The 19,044-nt window shown below is 57.8% G+C and overlaps 7 protein-coding genes and 1 non-coding gene across 8 annotated transcripts; 5 read left to right on the forward strand and 3 right to left on the reverse strand.

Annotated features, from left to right (window-relative positions):
- Window positions 1-119: 119 nt before the first annotated feature.
- On the reverse strand, window positions 120-972 carry B0H64DRAFT_385525 (uncharacterized protein). The gene has a single exon (XM_062803083.1). The coding sequence runs from the start codon at window positions 891-893 to the stop codon at window positions 618-620; it is 276 nt and encodes a 91-aa protein (XP_062662083.1). The 5' UTR covers window positions 894-972; the 3' UTR covers window positions 120-617.
- Window positions 973-1,223: 251 nt separating this feature from the next.
- Window positions 1,224-2,673, forward strand: B0H64DRAFT_385528 (uncharacterized protein). Its single transcript, XM_062803084.1, has 3 exons — window positions 1,224-2,293; window positions 2,356-2,418; window positions 2,526-2,673. Exon 1 carries the CDS (start codon window positions 1,264-1,266, stop codon window positions 2,194-2,196), a length of 933 nt encoding a protein of 310 aa, XP_062662084.1. The 5' UTR covers window positions 1,224-1,263; the 3' UTR covers window positions 2,197-2,293; window positions 2,356-2,418; window positions 2,526-2,673.
- A 707-nt stretch (window positions 2,674-3,380) lies between these two features.
- On the forward strand, window positions 3,381-5,605 carry B0H64DRAFT_78316 (uncharacterized protein). Its single transcript, XM_062808752.1, has 2 exons — window positions 3,381-4,069; window positions 4,121-5,605. Exons 1-2 carry the CDS (start codon window positions 3,540-3,542, stop codon window positions 5,199-5,201), a joined length of 1,611 nt encoding a protein of 536 aa, XP_062662085.1. The 5' UTR covers window positions 3,381-3,539; the 3' UTR covers window positions 5,202-5,605.
- Window positions 5,606-6,399: 794 nt separating this feature from the next.
- Window positions 6,400-9,123, forward strand: B0H64DRAFT_385533 (uncharacterized protein). The gene is made up of 2 exons (XM_062803085.1): window positions 6,400-8,936; window positions 8,987-9,123. Exons 1-2 carry the CDS (start codon window positions 6,459-6,461, stop codon window positions 9,029-9,031), a joined length of 2,523 nt encoding a protein of 840 aa, XP_062662086.1. The 5' UTR covers window positions 6,400-6,458; the 3' UTR covers window positions 9,032-9,123.
- A 277-nt stretch (window positions 9,124-9,400) lies between these two features.
- B0H64DRAFT_t20 lies at window positions 9,401-9,474 on the forward strand. Its single transcript has one exon. It is a non-coding gene; the product is annotated as a tRNA-Asn (tRNA).
- Window positions 9,475-9,649: 175 nt separating this feature from the next.
- Window positions 9,650-12,656, reverse strand: B0H64DRAFT_429763 (uncharacterized protein). The gene is made up of 7 exons (XM_062805910.1): window positions 12,419-12,656; window positions 12,303-12,356; window positions 11,628-12,246; window positions 11,386-11,576; window positions 10,576-11,338; window positions 10,367-10,516; window positions 9,650-10,306 (listed from the first exon to the last, which is right to left on the reverse strand). Exons 1-7 carry the CDS (start codon window positions 12,536-12,538, stop codon window positions 10,026-10,028), a joined length of 2,178 nt encoding a protein of 725 aa, XP_062662087.1. The 5' UTR covers window positions 12,539-12,656; the 3' UTR covers window positions 9,650-10,025.
- Window positions 12,657-14,028: 1,372 nt separating this feature from the next.
- Window positions 14,029-15,654, reverse strand: B0H64DRAFT_78434 (semialdehyde dehydrogenase). Its single transcript, XM_062808755.1, has 3 exons — window positions 15,319-15,654; window positions 14,242-15,234; window positions 14,029-14,190 (listed from the first exon to the last, which is right to left on the reverse strand). The coding sequence occupies exons 1-3, from the start codon at window positions 15,344-15,346 to the stop codon at window positions 14,123-14,125; spliced, it is 1,089 nt and encodes a 362-aa protein (XP_062662088.1). The 5' UTR covers window positions 15,347-15,654; the 3' UTR covers window positions 14,029-14,122.
- Window positions 15,655-16,312: 658 nt separating this feature from the next.
- Window positions 16,313-18,109, forward strand: B0H64DRAFT_78544 (uncharacterized protein). The gene is made up of 2 exons (XM_062808756.1): window positions 16,313-16,505; window positions 16,734-18,109. The coding sequence occupies exon 2, from the start codon at window positions 16,744-16,746 to the stop codon at window positions 17,974-17,976; it is 1,233 nt and encodes a 410-aa protein (XP_062662089.1). The 5' UTR covers window positions 16,313-16,505; window positions 16,734-16,743; the 3' UTR covers window positions 17,977-18,109.
- Window positions 18,110-19,044: the final 935 nt, after the last annotated feature.

Below are 19,044 nucleotides of genomic sequence, written 5' to 3' on the forward strand. Positions count from 1 at the left end.
CCCGATAACACTTGCGAAAAGCGGAATGGTAATGATGGGAGTGAAACTGCACACTGCGAGTGAGTAGGTGGCTAAGGTAAGGTAGTCACATAATTGGATGGTTCATAGTTTGATCCCCCATATTTTGTTCCCAGCCCCGCGGCCTGAGGAACCTGTCACTGCCATGCTTTTGCCTCATCTGCCGATAATCATGTAGCCGAAGAATGCCTCTGTTACCCGCGCTCTTTCCCTGTTAATGGCCCGGCAGCGTCGCCACCTTGGGGCCTCAGGGCAGCACCTCTATCACACTGCTAGGCCGCTCACCTCCTTTTCGTCCATAATGGGTACACAGTGCTCATCTGACCCCTCGTAAATTCCTAACACTCACTCCGTCCCTAGAAATCCCAACCCAAACTTACAAAGTGGCGGCCAGCTTTTCTCCTCCAACCTCGCAGTTTTCTTGCCCATTCACCTTGCAAGCGAGCTCTAAAGCGAGCACCGAAGCAAACCCTAAAGGCACATTATGCCTTCTCGCAAGCGTAAGTGCAAATCATGAGTCTATTCCCCTTTTTATTCAATTTCCATCCCCCGGCATCCATTCTCATTTTCTTCCTGCAATATTCTCGATCAAGAACTGATCAATCGAGCTCGAGCGACCCAACTAACCACCTACTTTGTCCAGCCTCCATCCCGGCACAGCAGCCATCCACTCCGCGCACCAACCGCCAGGTAGTCCTGACGGGCCGCATTGGAAAAGACCACGGCAGCAGCAGCGCCGACAACATAGGCAAGAAATACCCCAAGTTCATCGCGACCATGGCCACGCCCAAGGGCAAGAACAACAACAACAACAATAACCACCCCGACAATAACCACCCCCCGACCCCAACCCCAACCGGCTCCCTCCCATCCATCACCCTCACCACCACCCCCACCACCCCGACCACAATCCCCTCCCCCGCCCTAGGCCGCCCCCGCGGCGGCGCCAGCCTCGAGGGCGGCAAGTACGGCCGGTGCCCGCGCTGCGCGACGGGCCGCCGCATCCGCAGCCGCTACAACCCGCACGGGTCGTCGGTGCACCGCGGCAAGTTCCGCTTCGTGTGCAGCAACAAGGCCGAGCTGGGGTGCGGCTATTCCGAGACGTTGGACGACGACCCCGCGCTGTGTCCGGATTTGTTTTCGGGGAGGGGGGGGGATAATAATAATGGGAAGGGGGGTGGTGGTGGTGGTGGTGGTGCTGGGCAGGGTCAGGGTGGGCAGCAGGGTGGGGGTGTGGGTTTGGGGATGGGTGGTGGTGGGCGGATGGGGAGGGCGACTGTGCTGGTGGGTGTGCATGATGATGATGAGGAGGAGGAGGAGGAGGAGGGTGACTTTGAGATTCTGGGTCACAGCACCGTTGTGACCCCGTCCAAGGCGTTTGGTCGGCGTGTTGGCGTTGCGGCTACCGCTGCCCGGGACAAACCGCCGCAGAACCTGGGCTGCCCGGAGTGCATGGTCGGTCGTCTGACCAAGCGCCGTAGGGATGGCTTCCGCTTCACTGAGACCATGCTCGTGTGCGAGAAGGCCTGGGATGGCAAGGACATTGTTGGCGGCTGTGGTTATCAGATTGATATCGGCGCGGATCCCGTTGAGGAGGGCTCTTCTCGGGGTGCGAGTGCCGGTGCTGGTGCTGCTGAGCGTGCCGCTGCTGGTGGTGTGAGCGCCACGGTTGCCAAGGCTCGGGAGGAGATCAAGAAGCTGAGGAAGAAATCGGCTCGGGAGATCGCGCGCGAGAAGAAGGAGATGGACGAGTGGACGGCCCAGGAGCGGGCGAGGGCCATGGCCAACCCGTACGCCGCGGCCGTCATGGTTGCCCCGAACGCCAAGGCTAAGAAGAAGATTGTCGTCGACCTGACTGACGACGGCGAGTTCACTAGCCTCCCGCCCCGAGGCCCGCCAGGTGGTGGCGCCGTGGGAGCCTACGCCCCGATTTTCATCGACGATGACGAGGACGAGATCGCCCAGCCCATTAGGTTCAACAAGCCGACCAAGTTCAACAAACCGGACAAGTTGGCCAAGATCACCAAGTTCGACGACTTCGGCTCCGACGATGAGATGGACCTGGTTCGCCTCGCCGAGGAGGCCACCGAGGAAGTCAAGGACGGGATGAACGATGAGGACGAGTTGGTGCTCATGGAGCTGGCCGACCAGTTTTCGTCGCCCATGTCTGCAAAATGAGACCCCTCCAGCGGCCTCGGGCGGTGCAGAAACTGCGGTGGAGGTTTATCAACATAATACACGCATATATACCATGAGAGCGGGCGTTTTTTGGCGTCTGGGACACATGGAGGTCAGGAGCGAGAAATTGGTCTTTTCTTTCGGTGGTTATCATCATACAGCTCATTTCATTCGGTCCATTCTTACTGCAGCGGATTTTAACACTTTCAGCAGCCAACGAGCCTAGATCGTGAGAGGAGATCAATATTGAGCTAGGTATTCAACTCAGTGTTCCATGGGGCAGCTCCAGTGACGATGGCCTTATCGTATTTATGGAAAGGGCTAGGTACCTCGTATTTCGCGCGACAACGAAACCAACCCGATTGAGGTTTGTCTGGTTGAGAACCATCACGCGCAAGTAAAATGTCCATGGGCCGGGGTGTTATGGGAGTTCCGTGTTTCTGACGGGATATCGTTTTGCACAATGCCAATGTTGTGACCAATGGCCTTGGAGTCGAGGGCTCTGAAGCACCGAGGACACTTTGTGACCTCGTCCTAATTAGGTAAGTGGGGCTCGCGAATCGCGAATGCGGCAGGGGCACGTGAGGGGCACTGGGGATGTCTTGGAGTTCCCACAAATACAGAATTCATCTGCAACAACCCGAAACCCTATTTGAACGCCAGAACGGTCGGTAGAGCTTGGAATTATCCTGTTGAGCAGTGCTGAGATTTATTACCGAGACCAGGGTGTCTTGTGTCGCTTTTTTGTGTCATCTTGCCGCGAGCCCTGGCTTCAAGTCATGTGCTCGAGAGCTCACTAACCGGGGGTTGGAGTGCTTCCGGGGAAGCCAAGATCGTCATGGTGGGGCTCGCCGCGATGTTGACCCCCCAGTTGTGGGAGACGCGACTGACGCGACTTTGGTGTCCCCCCTCGGGTGCAAATATCATATTTGACTTTTCCCCTCCTTCTTCCTGGACCGCGCCAACCCTGCTTCCCGTTCTTTGTTCGATTGTGTAGGTAGGTACCTATATGCTGACACGGCATTCCTCTCTTCCCTGTCTGGCTTCACTATCTCGGGTAGCTTGGCTATCTGGTTTCTCTATTGGTTCGGCCTCTCTATCTGGTCTCTTCATCTGCGTCGTCATCTTGCATTTCTGGTTATCGACATATCATCATGTCTTGGTGATTCGATGGCCATTTGACGTGCGCCGGATACTACCTATATAATCTCGCATCCCCGTCTCTCACACACCGTTTCGCACGCACTCGCACTTTTGGCATCTCTTCCCCCACCTTCCACATCTGTTGACCGGAGTACCAGGAATTATCACAATTGCAAAAAGAAGCGAAAATCCGGGGCACAATGGCTGATGAACCCACGCTTCCTACCCTTCCTCCTCCACTCCCGGTCGGCGACAGAAAGAAACGGAGGCGGAACCTGGACTCTCCTCCCACTCAATCCTCCGCCTCGAGTGACCCGGCTTTCTTCTCTAGTGACGACGATCCGGCACTCGACAACTATCACCACAATGGACGCCGCAAGAAGCGGTACGTGGGCACTTGGTTTAACCAGCAGCCGGCCTCATCAGATTCCGCCATGGGAGAGGAATCGCTCCCAAGCTACCCTCCGCCTCGCCGCAACAGACCTCCACAGCCTCAAAAGCGAGAATTTCGACGACAGCTCGACAGTGGTGTCTGGATGGGGACAGAGGGTTCCCTTACCGACACGGATGACAGCTTCGACCTAGAGCCCGCTGCTGCCAAATTTCCCGTCGCGTCGCCACGAACAAAAGTTCTAGTATCCGCCCCACCCACCTTCTCGCCGCAGGAGCTGGCAGCCCAACGGATTGCCCGTACCTGTGTCGAGCGTGGGACCGAGCAGGTTGATCTCAGGTAAGCTTTTGTCGCGGTCCGTTTCCGTTCAAATTCTAACATTTAACCTAGTTCGCTGAGCCTGGAGACCGTTTCGCCAGAAGTAGTGAAGCTCATCTCCGAAATCTCCCCCATCCCCACCGTTACCAGGGATGTCGCCTTCGAGCAGAGGGATCCCGAAATCCAACTGTACCTTTCTCAGAACCTCTTCCGGAGCTTTCCCACCGCGATTCTCAATCTCGAGCACTTGACTTTGCTCAGCCTCCGGGCAAACAATCTCGATCAAATTCCGCCGGCGATCGGGAAGTTGACAAACCTCGAGGCCCTCAACCTTGGCCAGAACTTCATCCGCGTCTTCCCCGGCGAGATGCTAAACCTCCTCCACCGCGGTAGCAAACTCCGCAATTTGGGTTTCCAGCCCAACCGGTTCTGGCAACCCGACACCACCATCGCCACCGCTGACACCATCGCTACTACTACAGCGCGCAGTGACGAGTACGACAACCTAACATATCCCAACCGCCCTACCACCAAGCTCGAGTCGTCCTGGTCTGGCATGACAACCAAGATCCACTCCCGGAGCGCTGTTCAGTTCATGGACGGCACCCACCAAACGCTCTCCCGCTTCGCCCTTCCCGACATCCCGGGCGCACGCGGTGCTCCCATCGAGCTAGAATCCCTGACCTCTCTCGCCGTGCCGAAGGAGTTCGCCCCCAAGATACGCCAGTCGACCACTCCCACCAACAAGGCTTTCAACCCCAAGGGCGCCCGGTCACTGTTTGAGCTCGCCCTGCGCGCAGGCATCACCTCGCCGCAAGTTGAAGAGGTCCGGGCCTGGGCCCTCCACGCCGAAGATGCCCCGAGACACTTCTCTCCCGTGGTGGAGCGCGCCGTCAAGATCCACCGCGAGGGCGGCGTCCGTTGTGCTGTCTGTGGCCGCGACACCTTGATCCCCATGGCCCAGTGGGTCGAGTTTCGCCGTATTGGACGCACCACGATCACGGTCGATGCGGATGGCAAGGAGGTGGAGAAGTTTACAGAATTGGGAGGTGCGGGTGAGGAGCTCCCGGTGCCGTTCCTCATGGTGGGCTGCTCATGGTCGTGTATCCCAGCCAAGCTGGAGAAGGAGGTGGATGTGAAGGGCACCACTTGATGCGGAGGAGCCGTTATCACAGGGCACTGCGTAGTTTCAACGGGTTCATGGTTCAAAGGGGAGCTCAAAGGGTCATTGTCTGGCAGGGAGATTCAAGAGGCGTTCATGGGGGATGACGACGGGGGGATGACGATGGAGGAGGATGACTACGGAGGCTATCTAGGCGATGGCTTTATACCCAGAGGGGAGGATGGCTGGTGTTTCGGGTCAAATAGCGCTTGAGGCGGAGGCTCAAGTTTCGTGTACTTCTGCAATTTTCAGTGCTCGTTCAGCTGCGGGAACCTGCCACTACAGCGGAATGTAGAATATCGTAAAATTTCAAAAAACAAAAACAAGACAGCGCTTAGAAGACCAAAATCGCCTAAATCCCAATGCATTTTACAGCAATTCCTATTTGTCAAGCAACAGCAGCAACCTCGAACTCCAACCGCCCATCCGTTGTTAACTTGTTCCGTTGTTGGATCACTGACGCTTGGCACTGTGCCAAGTCTGTAATATTGACAGGGTTCCAGGCCGCTGGCAAGCCTTGTTTAAACGTCACCTCTCGCCAAAAGCTCCATCTCCATCGCGTCACAGCAGCTGAGCTTCCCCAAGCTCAAGCTTCGCCATCATCATCATCATCATCAAACGACACACCCCCCACCCAACAAACGTGCACGAACGAAACCAATCCGATAATCCCCCATCATCACCAACCATCAATGGCCCACGAATAAACCCAATCAACCAAACAACCAACGAACAATCCAACCAAACAAACAACCCCCAACCCCAACCACGCGCTCCGGCGCAACCTCCACCTCCAAGATGCGACGACCGCACTTCCTCCCAACCCTCCTCTCCCTCGCCACCACCTCCACCCTCCTAATCCCCACCGCCCACGCCGTCTTCCTCGACGAGGTCGGCCACACCGACTACCACCACCAGCTCCTCGGCCTGCCCCAGCGCGACACCACCTTCTTCCACCGCCCGCGCCGCGACGACCGCGCCAGCCTGCTGTACACGCTCAGCGATGTGGGCGTGCTGGGCGCGGTGAACCCGGGCAGTGGGGAGGTGCTGTGGCGGCAGCGGCTGGGTGAGTATGGGGATGCGAATGGGGATACATATGGGGATGGGTTTGGGTTTATGAGGGCGGGTGAGGGCGAGGGGTGGGTGGCGAGTGCGTTTGGCGAGGCGGTGCACGCGTGGGATGCGGTGAGCGGGAGGAATAAGTTCTGGGTGGGGTTTGAGGGGGCCGTGGTGAGGGACTTGGAGGTGATGGAGATGACGGAGAGTGGGGAGGGGAGGAAGGATGTGTTGGCGTTGTTTGAGGAGGGGGTGCGCGGTGAGACGGTGCTGAGGAGGCTGAGTGCCGAGGATGGGAGCGTGGTGTGGGAGTTTCGCGAGGTTACCAAGGATGTGCCGCTGCAGGTGAGCACCAACGTTGAGAAGGTCTTCGTGGTCAGCCTGAAGGGCGTCGCCGGCGCGTATAACCTCAAGGTGTCGGTGCTGGATATGGTTACGGGCAAGCGGCTGGATGAAATGGTCATTGGGGCCAAGGCGGATGTCCACGGAAAGGAGGATGTCATTCTTGTTGGGGCCAACTCGGCTGCCCCGATCGTGGCATGGGCTGACGACGCCCGCAAGACCCTGTCGGTTAACGTGTTGGGGACCAAGACGAGGCAGGAGTTTGCACTGCCGGCAGATACGGTTGATGTGGAGATCCACGCGCCGCATTTGGTGCAATCGCAGCCGCACTTTTTGGTTCACAGCAAGACGGCTACTGGGCACCGGGGCGAAGTCTTCCACGTCGACTTGAAGACGAATGCCGTTTCGAAAGCGTACAGCCTTCCCCTTCTCGCTGGACCTGGATCCTTCTCGACCAGCTCCAGCGGCGCGAACGTCTACTTCACCCGCATCACCGAGGACGAAGTGATTCTCCTTTCGTCGCATTCCCACGGCGTGCTCGGGCGCTGGCCGCTGAAGACCGGCGATTCCAAAACGGCTGCCATTCACGCCGTTTCTGAAGTTGTCAAGAAGGGCGGTTCCGACGACAGCTACGCGGTACGGGCCGCAGCGGTCACCGACGTGGATGACTGGGTGTTGATCCGCAATGGCGAGGCCGCGTGGACTCGCCATGAGGGCATGACCGGTGGTGTCGCCGCTACATTTGCCGATATCCCCGAAAGTGAGGATCTGGCCAGATCGCTTGAGGCAGAGGCCCACAGCAACCCTCTGGAGGCCTACGTTCACCGCATCAAGCGCCATATCAACGACCTCCAATACCTCCCCGCGTGGATCGACAGCCTCCCGTCGAGGTTCATGAGCAGTGTCCTCGGCACGGATGTGCCTTCAACCGCTGGTAAGCTGGCGCGGGACAGCTTTGGCTTCCACAAGCTTGCTATCCTGGCAACAAAGCGCGGGATGCTCTATGCTCTCGATGTTGGTAACAACGGCAGGATTGTCTGGAACAAGCGGGCTTTCCAACTCCAAAAGGGCAGCAAGTGGGACGTCAAGGGAATCCAGGCGCACGACTCGACAGGAGAGGTCACGATTCTCGGCGCCAACAATGACTTTGTTGCCCTCAAGGGCGATACTGGTGAGATCATTGACGCAAAGGGGCCGAGCCCGGAGGCTACCACTCAAGCCACCGCTCTTGTGGACACGTATTCCGGCAAGCAGCTCATTCGGATCGGCCGCGACGGGAAGATCGGCGACCTTCAGGTGTACAAAGCCCCAAGGCAAACTGTCGTCACGCGCGGCCACGATGGCGAGCTCAAAGGTGTCGTTTTCGTCGCCAACGGGACCAGCTCCTACGAATCAACTTCTTGGACCTTCTCCCCGCCACAGGGCCAGAGGATCGTGAACATCGCAACACGCCCCGAGCACGATGTCGTCGCCTCCATCGGCCGTGTCCTCGGCGACCGCACCGTCAAGTACAAGTATCTCAACCCCAACACCCTCATCGCCGCCGCCGCCAACGACAACGCCGGCACGCTCACGATCTACCTCCTCGACACCGTCTCTGGCCAGATCCTCTCTTCCTCCAAGCACGACGGCATCGACCTTGCCAAGCCCATCGAGTGCGCCATGGCCGAGAACTGGTTCGTCTGCACCTACTTCGGCCAGTACACCCTGCGCGACAACACGGCCAAGACGATCAAGGGCTACCAGATCCTCGTCGCCGACCTCTACGAGAGCGAGGAGGCCAACGATCGCGGCCCGCTCGGCGACGCCGACGCCTTCTCCTCGGTCGACCCCATCGACGTGCCCACGGGCGGTGTCGACCGCCCCTCGGTCGTGGCCCAGTCCTACGTCCTCAGCGCGCCCATCTCGGCCCTGCAGGTCACCCAGACCCGCCAGGGCATCACCTCGCGCCACCTGCTGGCCTACCTGCCGGAGTCCCACGGCATCGTCGGCATCCCGCGCGGCATCATCGAGCCGCGCCGGCCCGTCGGCCGCGACCCCACCCCCGCCGAGGCCGAGGAGGGCCTGTTCAAGTACCACCCCGCCATCGAGGTCGATCCCAAGAGCGTCATCACCCACGAGCGGGATGTTTTGGGTGTTGAGAAGATTATCACCGCTCCGGCTATTGTCGAGAGTACGAGCTTGGTGTTTGCGTACGGCGTGGATGTGTTTGGCACGAGGGTTGCGCCGAGTTTCCTGTTTGATATCCTTGGCAAGGGCTTTAACAAAGTCGCCCTGGTGGGCACTGTGATGGCGCTTCTGGCTGGTGTGATGATGCTGGCTCCGGTGGTGAGTATTTCGCTATGTTTATTCCGTTGACGATGCTAACGCGTTCGCAGGTGAGGAGGAAGCAGATTAATTTGCGGTGGAAGGCACCGATGTAGATGTGTATGTTATGATATGTATGTTTGCATTGGGATATAGATGTACATGAGGTAAACAGAGTTCATTTTAATGATTTGTCGGGTATCTACGAGTTCAATCTCAGTGGTGCTGTTGGGTGTGCCGTAAATATCGTGCGGTTGTGTCTGCCAACAAGCCTCTCGAAACCTTGGTAGGTAATCTGCCATGCGGCCTTGCGCCTAGGCATAGTGCTCTACTCGATCTTAGTACTATCTGTTTATTAACATTGTTTTGGTACCATCCAGCAAGTCTCGACATCAACTCTCCTAAATGGAGAACGCTCATCGTCGCTACCCGCCAAGGCATACAAACCCAAGGTTTGACCCACCCAAACAAGCAATTGGCTAGCATCCTCTGTGGCGCAATTGGCTAGCGCGTCTGACTGTTAATCAGGAGGTTGGAAGTTCGAGCCTTCCCGGAGGAGCTAAAACCTACTTTACTTTTTGCTTTTTTCGTTGGGCGACATCTTATTTTTCCTTCATGGCAACACCAGAAGAAGTGGTATCGTGCTTGTTGGTTAGCGTTGGTAGTGCAAATTGGTCAACTCAGTGCGAGCGTCCAAGCTACCGGCACAATCTGGGGGTACAAGAGTATGCTATGGCGGAATCACAACTATTTATGATTGTATATCAAAGAAGTCACTTTTCTTGCATTACCCGTTGGATCCGTGACAAGCATGCGTGTCCAGCAACGTAATCCCATTTCAATCCACCGCAAAATCCACCGCACCCCCGAAGCCTTGCAGGCGATTCTAAACCCAAGGAAAACTAAGCACCAGCCTCGGTGGTTGAATGCAAGGCACGAGCCGGTAAACAACGTCTTTCCCTCAGAGACCGCCCCATGCTCGCCCCCAATTACCTACCCATCATGCTAAGGCGTTCCGTACTTCTTCATCGTTATGTTACAAACCGCCCCCTCTCTCCAACAACCCCCTTCAAACTGCCCCTCCTCCCTAGACCAGCAGCGCGGCTCCTTTCAGTCATCGTCGTCAAAGATCTGATACGTGTTCTGCAAGATGGTATCCACCACCCGTACCTGCCACCCAGCATCCGAGATGTTCGACCCGGGCGCGGTGCCCATGAGCGTGGGCCCGAACACGATGGCCAGGTTCTGGGAGCTCATCCTGTTGGCCGACGAGTTGTCGATGACGCGGTGCAGATGCAGCGTCAGGGCGCGCAGAGTGGCGTAGTTGGGGTCGGGCAGGTTGTTGATGATGGCGTGGAGGGTGTCGCGGCGGACGATGTCGTCTTCGTTTTCTACGCCCGCGAGTTAGCCAGGTGACGTTTGGTGCGTCCTAGGAGACGGGTTGGACTTACTGGCTGCTTCAACGAACCCCATATAGTGCTCCCTTGTCAGCAGCGGGTCGGGTAGATCCCGGAAGAACTGCTTTAGCAGACCGGCAACACTGTTGACATCATGGAAGAAGTTTTCGGGGTTACGGAAGTCGAGGTTGCCGGATGCAGAGTCTTGGGGGAGGGGAGTTAGTTCGCGGTAGAAAGGTTAGGAGTGCGGGTAAGTTACGAACCTGTATCAAACTGGGTTTTGAGCTTGTTAACGTGTGGCACGGAACCAGACAGCCGGTAAATGCCCTCAACGTTCAGACCAAACAAGTCCACGGCCTGGATACACTGATACACCACCATAGGTACAGCCAGCCCGTCTCTTTCGTAAAGCTTGGATAGGGTGAGCCCGAACACGGGGCGCGGCGGGGCCATTTGAGGGGCAGCTGGCGGCGATTGCCTGTGCGCCTGAGGAGGCACCATGGCCGGAGGTTGTGGAAACGCGCTTGCGTTCTGATTTCCTTGCTGAGACGGTAGCTGCGCATAAGGCGGTTGCTGTGATTGCTGTGCTTGGGGGCTCTGGAACGATAGCGCGCCGAGTTGCGGTGGCCCCTGCGAAGTGGCAGAGCTGAACGAACCGTCAAACCTGGAAGCAGACGGTTGGGCTTGGTGTTGAGGAGCGCCCGCGCTTCGATATTGTTGACCCGCAGGGCTACTACCCTGATTCATGGTGCTCCCGTGACTGAAGCTTCTCTCATGCTGCGGTTGGGAAGGCGGCCGCGGGGGGCCACCGAGCATCGGGAGAGAGCCCATACTCTGGTTATAACTGTGTCCCACAGAACCCTGGTTTGGGGGAGCGGCAGGTGCGTCGGAGAAAGTGCTTGCCCGAGAACCCTGGAAGATACCGGCCGGTGGCGGTTGCACGGAGCTCGGCGGTGGTTGTTGTGGCGTGTTCTGAGTAGGAGCCGTGGTGCCCGTAGTTGGCGGCCGATTTGATGTTTCAAGGAGCTAGAGGCGTCAGTTTGGCCAAGCAAGTCGTAAACGGAAACACATACATGATTGCGTTCGTATTTGGGCAGCCCTGTCCTTGGTGGCAGCCTCGGGTGTTGGCCGCTCAAATAATCGTTTAGATCCTTGTCATTGTCAATGGCGAGGACGCTCTCTCGTAAACTCCGCGTCTCGGGCGCCTGCTTGAGGGGGCTGATACTGAGGCCATTGCTGAGCACTAGTTTCTCATTGAACGATGCTAGAGACTCGTCAGCATCCTTGTTGCCCAACTTTCCCCGGACAAACGTACCAAATTTCTGCATCTGCAGTGCCAGCCCAGAATCGCACTCCTTTACAATATCTTGAAGCGCCTGCACAGTTTCTGGCCTGGTCTTTGTTTCAAGCTCGCTCCTCTCTGAAGACGCAACCTGAACCTTCCCCTGGTAATCTTGTTCTGCAACCTGAGCCTTCCGGAGCAGGTCCTCTTCGTGCCCAGCACCAGATTTGTGCGCTTTAAAACCAAACATCTTCCCACCAGGGCGGCCGGCTGAATCCCCAGTTCGGACGCGGTCGTACTCCTCGGCAAGGCCGTCGTACTTGGTCTTGGACTTGCGCAGAGCGACCTCGAGGTCAACCACGCGCTGCTCAGCCGCCAGGCCACTCTGCTTCCACCCCTTCCTAGACTTGTCGGCGACGAGGGCTAGCTCTGTCAGGTCTTCGGACATTGTGTGTAGCGACATGGCAAACTGTATCCCGTTGTCGGCTATGCGCTCGTGGACCGCCATCATCTCCTCATACGCGCGGCCGAAGGTGCCGCCGCGATGCTCGCCCCGTTGCATGCTGTCCTGTGATTGCCTACATAGCCTCTTGAGGGAATTTGCGTAATCGTCTTCGAGTACTGAGCGCTTCTTGAGGAATTGCGAAAACTCCTACAGTCCGGGTCAACTACCACGTCGGTCATGGCGGCAGGGGCGAATGTTCATACCTTTGCCGAGGCAATGCTCTGCTTGAGCCGGTTGAGCATCACCGAGATGCCAATCTATGTGCAAACCATACATGAGTCGATTGAAGGGAAAAGACCAGTCGGGTTGGAATGCGCACCTCTGATGTCAGGACATCTTGCACCTGGGTTCTCGTTTCTTCGCTCAGCGGGGGCGCGGTTGGTGGTCGGTTTCCGACTCCATTTTCAGGAGCCGGTGCTGCTGCTTCTGGCAAAGACATGGCGCTTGGGGATCGAGGCAGTCGATGTTATCATTGACTGCAAGGTGGGTGGCTGCGAGCTTTGTTTTGTTGAAAGCCGCGGGGTTCAGAGTCGAGGTTCGGGGCGCAAGCTCCAGGTCGGGCGGGCATTACGAGATGATGCCCACACAACATGGCAGACAGGGGCCACGCGACCAATCCCGGAACGGCATGGAACGGCAAACCGATCCCCTCCAGCGCCGTTGCGCATTGCCAAGCTTCACCCGACTCCAAGCTCCACTAAATTTTGGAAGGAAGCTCTGTGGGCCCCCACGACACCCTTGCTGCTCCCCTGAGACATCCTGGTCATCCACCTTCAAGCAACAGTCTGTGCTTCACCTCGACAACTCGAGCAACAACCTCGAAACCAATAACGAGGTAATACAATTGCCAGCGGTAGCTAACCTATTGAGATCCTGATTTTTTGGCTCAAGTTCTTATTTCTATCAAGTTAAAGTGGCTCATGAGGCCTCGAGTGACGAGAGATGGCATGAACGCTACCGTTTCAACTTTGCGAGCGACCCGAAGAAACGAGGTCGACGGTTTTGACTCGCACAACCGAGAGGGGACCGCCATATCCCATCGGCCAAAAATAATTTCCCCGGTTTGACAGGCGTTCGATGGCAATCATTAAGGCACATCGCAGGCCCACCAACCCGAACCTCCCTCCAGCGAGGGAAACAGCAGCAATGTTTCGAAGCCTTCATTGGTTAACGTGTCTCGGATCCAGCATGTCCCAGGTTTCCCACTCTACCGGAAGCCCTGTTTCGGGACTTGACATCCGGGCAGTGTGGTAGCGAGACCGGAATCATTGTGGTGAAGTCGGCCGTGTCAATTGGCTGTGTATCAAGGAGCTACCCAGACCGCTCAAACCACCCTGCTGTGACACAGCAAGATTCAGTGAGAACTGCTGCTTCCCGCACGTCTCGCTTCGCCCGGCCATCAAGCGGTTCGCGCGCGGATTCCTACAGCGGGCCGCCTCCGGAAACCACGAGCCGACTTTCGGCTCCCATGGATGCGGCATGCCGCTGTCCAGCAGATTACACCCGAGACAATCCGACTAGGATGCGCTCAGAAGAGACATGGCTTCCAATCTAGTTAATTATCTCGGCCAATGGACGCCCTCAAGGTCGGGGTGATCCGCCGCTGGAAACCGAGTCTTTCGGACCGCACTCGTGCCAACAACGCTGCGATATCCTGCCACGGCCGAGAAGTTCCTCGTCCGACAATCCTAAGTTCCACAAACTATCCCCAAAGCCCCTCCGACCCCAGACCCTGGTGTTCTACCACCGCCGCGGTATCGGTAGCACTGAGGTATTCTGCAGCTGGCTATGAGACGACCCATGTCACCGCCGCGAGGAACCGGCTACGTACGTGACCCAAAGAGCACGTCGCCAAGTTGCACGGCCGAACCGAATTTGCCAGGACTAATGATTGCTTTGTAGATATGGGAATCGAATATATCACACTTAAACACGTAGGGTATACGACTGCCTGCCGACCTTTTTAAACCCTCGCACCTAACTCCGGTGCTGAATGTATCCCCATGGGTGTCTTTACATGCACTCAGATAAAGCCCTTCAGAACGGCGGCTTCAGCGTTAAGGATGGAGGAGCCGGCAGCACCGACGACAGCTGGGTAGGGGTCAGCCGTATGTTCACTCGCTCGGGGCCTTGGGAACTCACTGTTGTGACTCAAGGCGACAAACTTGATGTCGAAAATGCCACTCTCGTCCTCGCGGACGCGGCCCACACTGACGGTATAACCCTTGGACAAGTCCCGGTCCAGCCGGGGCTGCGGCCTGTCAGGCTCGTCAAACACCATGATGGACGGCTCCGGGGCCGAGGGGCAGCCCAGCTTCTGGGCGTCGGAGACGTAGCTGCGCATGGCCTCCTTGACCTGCTCGGCCGTTGGCGGCGGGCGCTGCGCGAAGCGCAGTGACACGCATGCGGTGTGACCGTCCATCACGGGGACGCGGTTGCATGCGGCCGACACGCGCAGCGTCGACTGGTCCTCGACGGCCGTCGCCTCGGCGTTGATGCTGCCCAGGATCTTCTGCGCCTCCGTCTCCAGCTTGTCCTCCTCCCCGGGGATGAACGGCACCACGTTGTCGATGACGTCCATGCTGCTCACGCCGGGATACCCCGCCCCCGACACCGCCTGCATGGTCACCACCGAGACGGTGTCGATCCGGCCGAGCTTGGCCTGCAGTGCCGCGAAGGGGATGACCAGCCCGATGACGGCGCAGTTGCTGTTGCACACGAGGAAGCCCTTTTCCAGGTTGTTCGTCTTGCGCTGGTGCGGGATCAGGTCGAGGTGGTTGAGGTTGACGGTCGGCACGACGAGCGGCACGAGGGGGTCGCGGCGGTAGTTCTTGGCGTTGGAGAAGACGGCCTTGTTGGCGTGCTGGAACTCCTTCTCGATCTCCCCCGCCACGTCGCTGTCGAGCCCGCTGAAGACGATGTCGCAGTCGGCAAACTCGCTCGCCTTGCAGTCGCGCACCACCAGGTCGCCGATCTCGGGTGAGATGGGGCTCGCCTGCTTCCACCGCACGGCGTCGCGGTACTTCTTGCCGGCGGATCGTGACGACGCGCCGACGGCTACGAGACGTAGCGACGGGTGTTGCTGGAGCAGCAAGATGAAGCGCTGGCCGACTGAGCCAGTGCAGCCCAGGACGCCTGCCAGAAGAAAAAGGTGTCAGTCAGTTCAGTCTAGTCCCAAGACTCCAGCGGGGTAGAGACGGCGCTGTCTCGGCACCTTACCGCAGTTCTTTGTTGGCAATTGAGACATGGTGGGTGGTTTCTGTGGTATTATTTGGCCGACTGCCGTATTGTTTGACAGAACAAGCTTCCAATAACCGGGGGAATCTAGGGAATATATCTCCAAACAGGTGAGTCAGTCTTCCCCGATCAGGACTCGGTGTTTGAACTTTTTGTCGCCGTCGCCCATGCCCCGCCACGCCCCGCCATCGGAGCCGGGTGGGGACCGTGGGGTTGTCTCCAAGACTCCAACAGGGGCTCGAGCGGCAACAATCCACCACGCGATACCGTAGGGCTGGGTCCTGCCAGAGAGTGACATTCCCGGCGTGTGTTGAGACGGTATTTTTCAAGACGCTGTCATGGGTCGTATTCTGGCCATGGCTGGCACGTAAAGCCCCAACCTGGAAAACAGGAAGTCGAATGTGATGTCGGGTTTTGGAGTCTTCAGTGTTCCAAGACGAGAATACAGACAGGCATGGGAATTAAACTAGGGCCAGACGACAGAGCCATTTTCTCGAGATTCGACATGTCATCCAGACTTCTTTCGACACCGATCCCGCGCCATCTCGGTTCCGCGCGGCATCCAAACTCTTCGTCTATTAAAAGTCCCTCGTGGAAACCAGACGATGTCTCAAATTAGGAGCATTTTCACCGGTCATTCATCAGCTCGCCAAGCCATTTCCTCCCAATCCACTCAAAACGCCACCGCCAACCCCCACCACTTCCTTGTTCGAGTCGGTGAAGAAAGCAGAGGGACGACATTGTACGCGCATGACATGTTGCCGTTCTTGTGAAACTAAGAAGTGCCGATGTCAGGAATCCCAGCAGCATGCAGAGCAGGAAGCCGTCATTCGCAAGCCATCTCGTTGCACTGCCGAAGCTCAACATCGTCAACAACTCGTCCAGCAGTGTTCATGATTCAGCCGTCCCGCCTATAAAATCCCCCATGTAACGCGCCCGAACGCCCGCCAGGCGGCGCCGAGACCCTTCCAAGCGTCCCATCTCGCATTAGCTCCTTCAGCGGACAAGGATCATGTTTCTCTTAAAAAATGGGCTTGGGACGGCGATGCGAGCCTCACTCTTCTTCTCCCGTTTCCGCAAGGCGTACGGCGTTGCTGGCATTGGGAATTGCCATCGATAGATGTGTTGGCATTAATTCATAATACCCTATTTGCTTGTAACTAGCCAGCGTTAGTATTTCGTCCCACAGTTAACACAAGGTAGGATCCCTTTGTCCCTACCCACAGCCAACACTCTTCTTGCACAAAACGCTCGTTACCAGGAAGCCAGCGTGTTCCCCCCGGGCTAGAGTAAAAACCTACAGGGTTAAGCCCTGAGTTGAACGTCAAACCCTAAGAACAATATAGGACACCATAGAAAAACATACCACGGGTACACCAGAACTAACCGAGCGTCAGGAAGCACACCATGGACGTCCCCTCAAGAAACGAGCCGTGGAGCGTCGTCGACATGGTTGGCCTATCCCCCCCCGTCGACTGCTCCAAACCCTACGACACTTCCACACTCGCCGGCAAGACCATCCTCATCACAGGCGGGGCCTCGGGCTTCGGGGCCGCCTTTGCCCGGCACTGGGCCAGTCACGGCGCACACCTCATCATCGGCGACGTCAACGACCGTGTCGGCGAGGAACTCGTCGCCGAGCTCCGCTCTGCCCCATCCACCAACCCCGGCCAAGTCATCGTCTACCAACACTGCGACGTGACATCCTGGCCCGACCAAGTCTCGCTCTTCCAAACCGCCATCTCCTCCTCCCCAACCCACTCCATCGACGCCGTCGTAGCCGGCGCCGGCATCATCGAGAAGGGCGATCCCCTCACGCCCTCTCCCACCTCCCCCTTCGACCTCCCTCACAACCTCGACCCCTCCACCAACAACAACACCCCACCGCCACCACCCCCGCTCAACATCCTCGCCGTCAACCTCACCGGCGTCATGTACACCACCCACCTCGCCCTCTACCACCTCCCGCGCAACAACAACAACGACAACAACGCCACCCAAACCACCCCCCAAGCCAAGACCCCCACCCCCACCAAAACCCATACCCCCGACCGCCACATCCTCCTAATCTCCTCCATCGCCGGCCTGTGCCCCCTCCCCGGCCAGACCGAATACACCGTCTCCAAGCACGCCGTCATGGGCCTGTTCCGCGCGCTGCGCGGCACGGCGTGGGCGGCGCACGGCGTGCGGGTCAACGCCATCGCGCCTTACTTTGTCGACACGCCGCTGCTGCCGCGCGCGGGCATGGCGCTGCTGGCGGGGGCGGCGAAAGCGGAACTAAGGGATGTGGTGGATGCGGCGACGAGGTTGATGGCGGATGAGGGGGTGAGGGGGAGGGCGCTTTGTGTGGGGCCGGGTGTGAGGGTTGTTGATGGTGGTGGTGGTGGTGGTGAAGGGGAAGGGGAGGGGGGGGTTGGGATTGGGGGGGTGAGGGTTGTGGAGGGGGAGGGTGGGGTCGGTGGTGTGGAGGGGGAGAGGAGGCAGGCGGTCTGGGAGGTTTATGGGCATGATTATGAGAGGGTGGAGGCGTTTGTGTGGAGGTATTTGGCGGTGATGAATTTGATGAGGGGGGTTAAGGGGTGGGTAGGGTTTATGAGTGATATGGTGGGGATATGTTTTGGAAGGAGGGGGAGGAGGTAGAGGGTGTTTGTCTTCCCAGAGTTGTCTTGTATTTGGCGGCTACTAGACATATTGCCGCTCTGCCTTCTGCGCTGTAGATGATGGATAAATAGGAGCGTTGCACCCTGCCATGTTACGGGCCACACTTTCCTGCCCTCGAACTTCATACCGTTTCTTCGCCAACCAACGAGCGCTCACTATCCTATCTGCGAGTTCGTCAAATAGCCTCTGCACCTGCTCGTCCTCCCACTCCTCTCGGCCAGCCCCATCATCTTCTCGCCTCCGCTTCCCATCCATCCCGGGCAGCCGCCACAACTAGTGCCAGCGCACCCCAAGCATGTAGAACTCGTCGAACTTGGTTCCGTCGTCTAATTCCCTGGCATAGTGAAGTTCCGCCACCTTGGTGCTGTGGCCTGCCATAAGGTCCATAACCTCGTTGTCCCCTTCCTCTTCCTCCTGATCCAATATGGCCAGCTGCTCAGCAGCAAACTCTCCCCGTAGGTACTTGCGACCAAATGCAATCGCAATGTATCGCCAAGTGGTAACCGTAATTGGTTGGCTGTAGCTGTGCTGGAGTGCCGCCTTGACGGCGCTAGTCATCTCTCTCCCAGATAGAAGGCGTGGGTTGTTGGTCGCAACTTCCTGAGAGAATATAAACTCGGTCTTTCCCGAGCCTTTGTTGCATTCCACTTCCAGACCCCCCGCCGAGTTCATGTACCGCAGGGTGAGTATCTCGTTGCGCCGCAGCGGGAGGCCGCCCGTGACGGGAGGTGTGCTGCCGCCAGGAGGAGTTTGAGAAATCTTGATACATCCCCCTGGTACCTCTTGACCCGGGCATGGTTCAGCGCCCCCTGTCGTATCCAGTCTGCCTGGTGAGCTTGGTCTCGCATCGCCCTGACGGTCAAGTATCTCTCCGCTTGAGCTACCCATTCCGAGTTGTCTGGGTGTTGGAGGGGATTTACGTGTACCGGGCACTTAAGTGGATGACGAAGGGCCCAGATTTCGATGGCGACATCACTACGGCGGCATGCACAGAGTATTCCCAAGAGTTTCCGGTCGATGACGGCGACGAGAGTTTGTCGGGGCTCT

This window comes from Chaetomium fimeti, assembly GCF_033439085.1.
Source record: "Chaetomium fimeti strain CBS 168.71 chromosome Unknown B0H64scaffold_2, whole genome shotgun sequence".
Classification (NCBI taxonomy): Eukaryota; Fungi; Ascomycota; class Sordariomycetes; order Sordariales; family Chaetomiaceae; genus Chaetomium; species Chaetomium fimeti.

Coding starts and splice junctions, on each gene's coding strand:
- B0H64DRAFT_385525 (XM_062803083.1), bottom strand. CDS start 893: ATGGATGGGAGGGAGCCGGTTGGGGTTGGGGTCGGGGGGTGGTTATTG.
- B0H64DRAFT_385528 (XM_062803084.1), top strand. CDS start 1,264: ATGGGTGGTGGTGGGCGGATGGGGAGGGCGACTGTGCTGGTGGGTGTG.
- B0H64DRAFT_78316 (XM_062808752.1), top strand. CDS start 3,540: ATGGCTGATGAACCCACGCTTCCTACCCTTCCTCCTCCACTCCCGGTC. Junction 4,070..4,120: donor ACCGAGCAGGTTGATCTCAG/GTAAGCTTTTGT, acceptor CATTTAACCTAG/TTCGCTGAGCCTGGAGACCG.
- B0H64DRAFT_385533 (XM_062803085.1), top strand. CDS start 6,459: ATGGAGATGACGGAGAGTGGGGAGGGGAGGAAGGATGTGTTGGCGTTG. Junction 8,937..8,986: donor TGATGATGCTGGCTCCGGTG/GTGAGTATTTCG, acceptor ACGCGTTCGCAG/GTGAGGAGGAAGCAGATTAA.
- B0H64DRAFT_429763 (XM_062805910.1), bottom strand. CDS start 12,538: ATGTCTTTGCCAGAAGCAGCAGCACCGGCTCCTGAAAATGGAGTCGGA. Junction 11,577..11,627: donor ACTGCAGATGCAGAAATTTG/GTACGTTTGTCC, acceptor ACGAGTCTCTAG/CATCGTTCAATGAGAAACTA. Junction 11,339..11,385: donor CCAAATACGAACGCAATCAT/GTATGTGTTTCC, acceptor TGACGCCTCTAG/CTCCTTGAAACATCAAATCG.
- B0H64DRAFT_78434 (XM_062808755.1), bottom strand. CDS start 15,346: ATGTCTCAATTGCCAACAAAGAACTGCG. Junction 15,235..15,318: donor ATTGCCAACAAAGAACTGCG/GTAAGGTGCCGA, acceptor TTCTTCTGGCAG/GCGTCCTGGGCTGCACTGGC. Junction 14,191..14,241: donor TGTCGCCTTGAGTCACAACA/GTGAGTTCCCAA, acceptor ACCCCTACCCAG/CTGTCGTCGGTGCTGCCGGC.
- B0H64DRAFT_78544 (XM_062808756.1), top strand. CDS start 16,744: ATGGACGTCCCCTCAAGAAACGAGCCGTGGAGCGTCGTCGACATGGTT.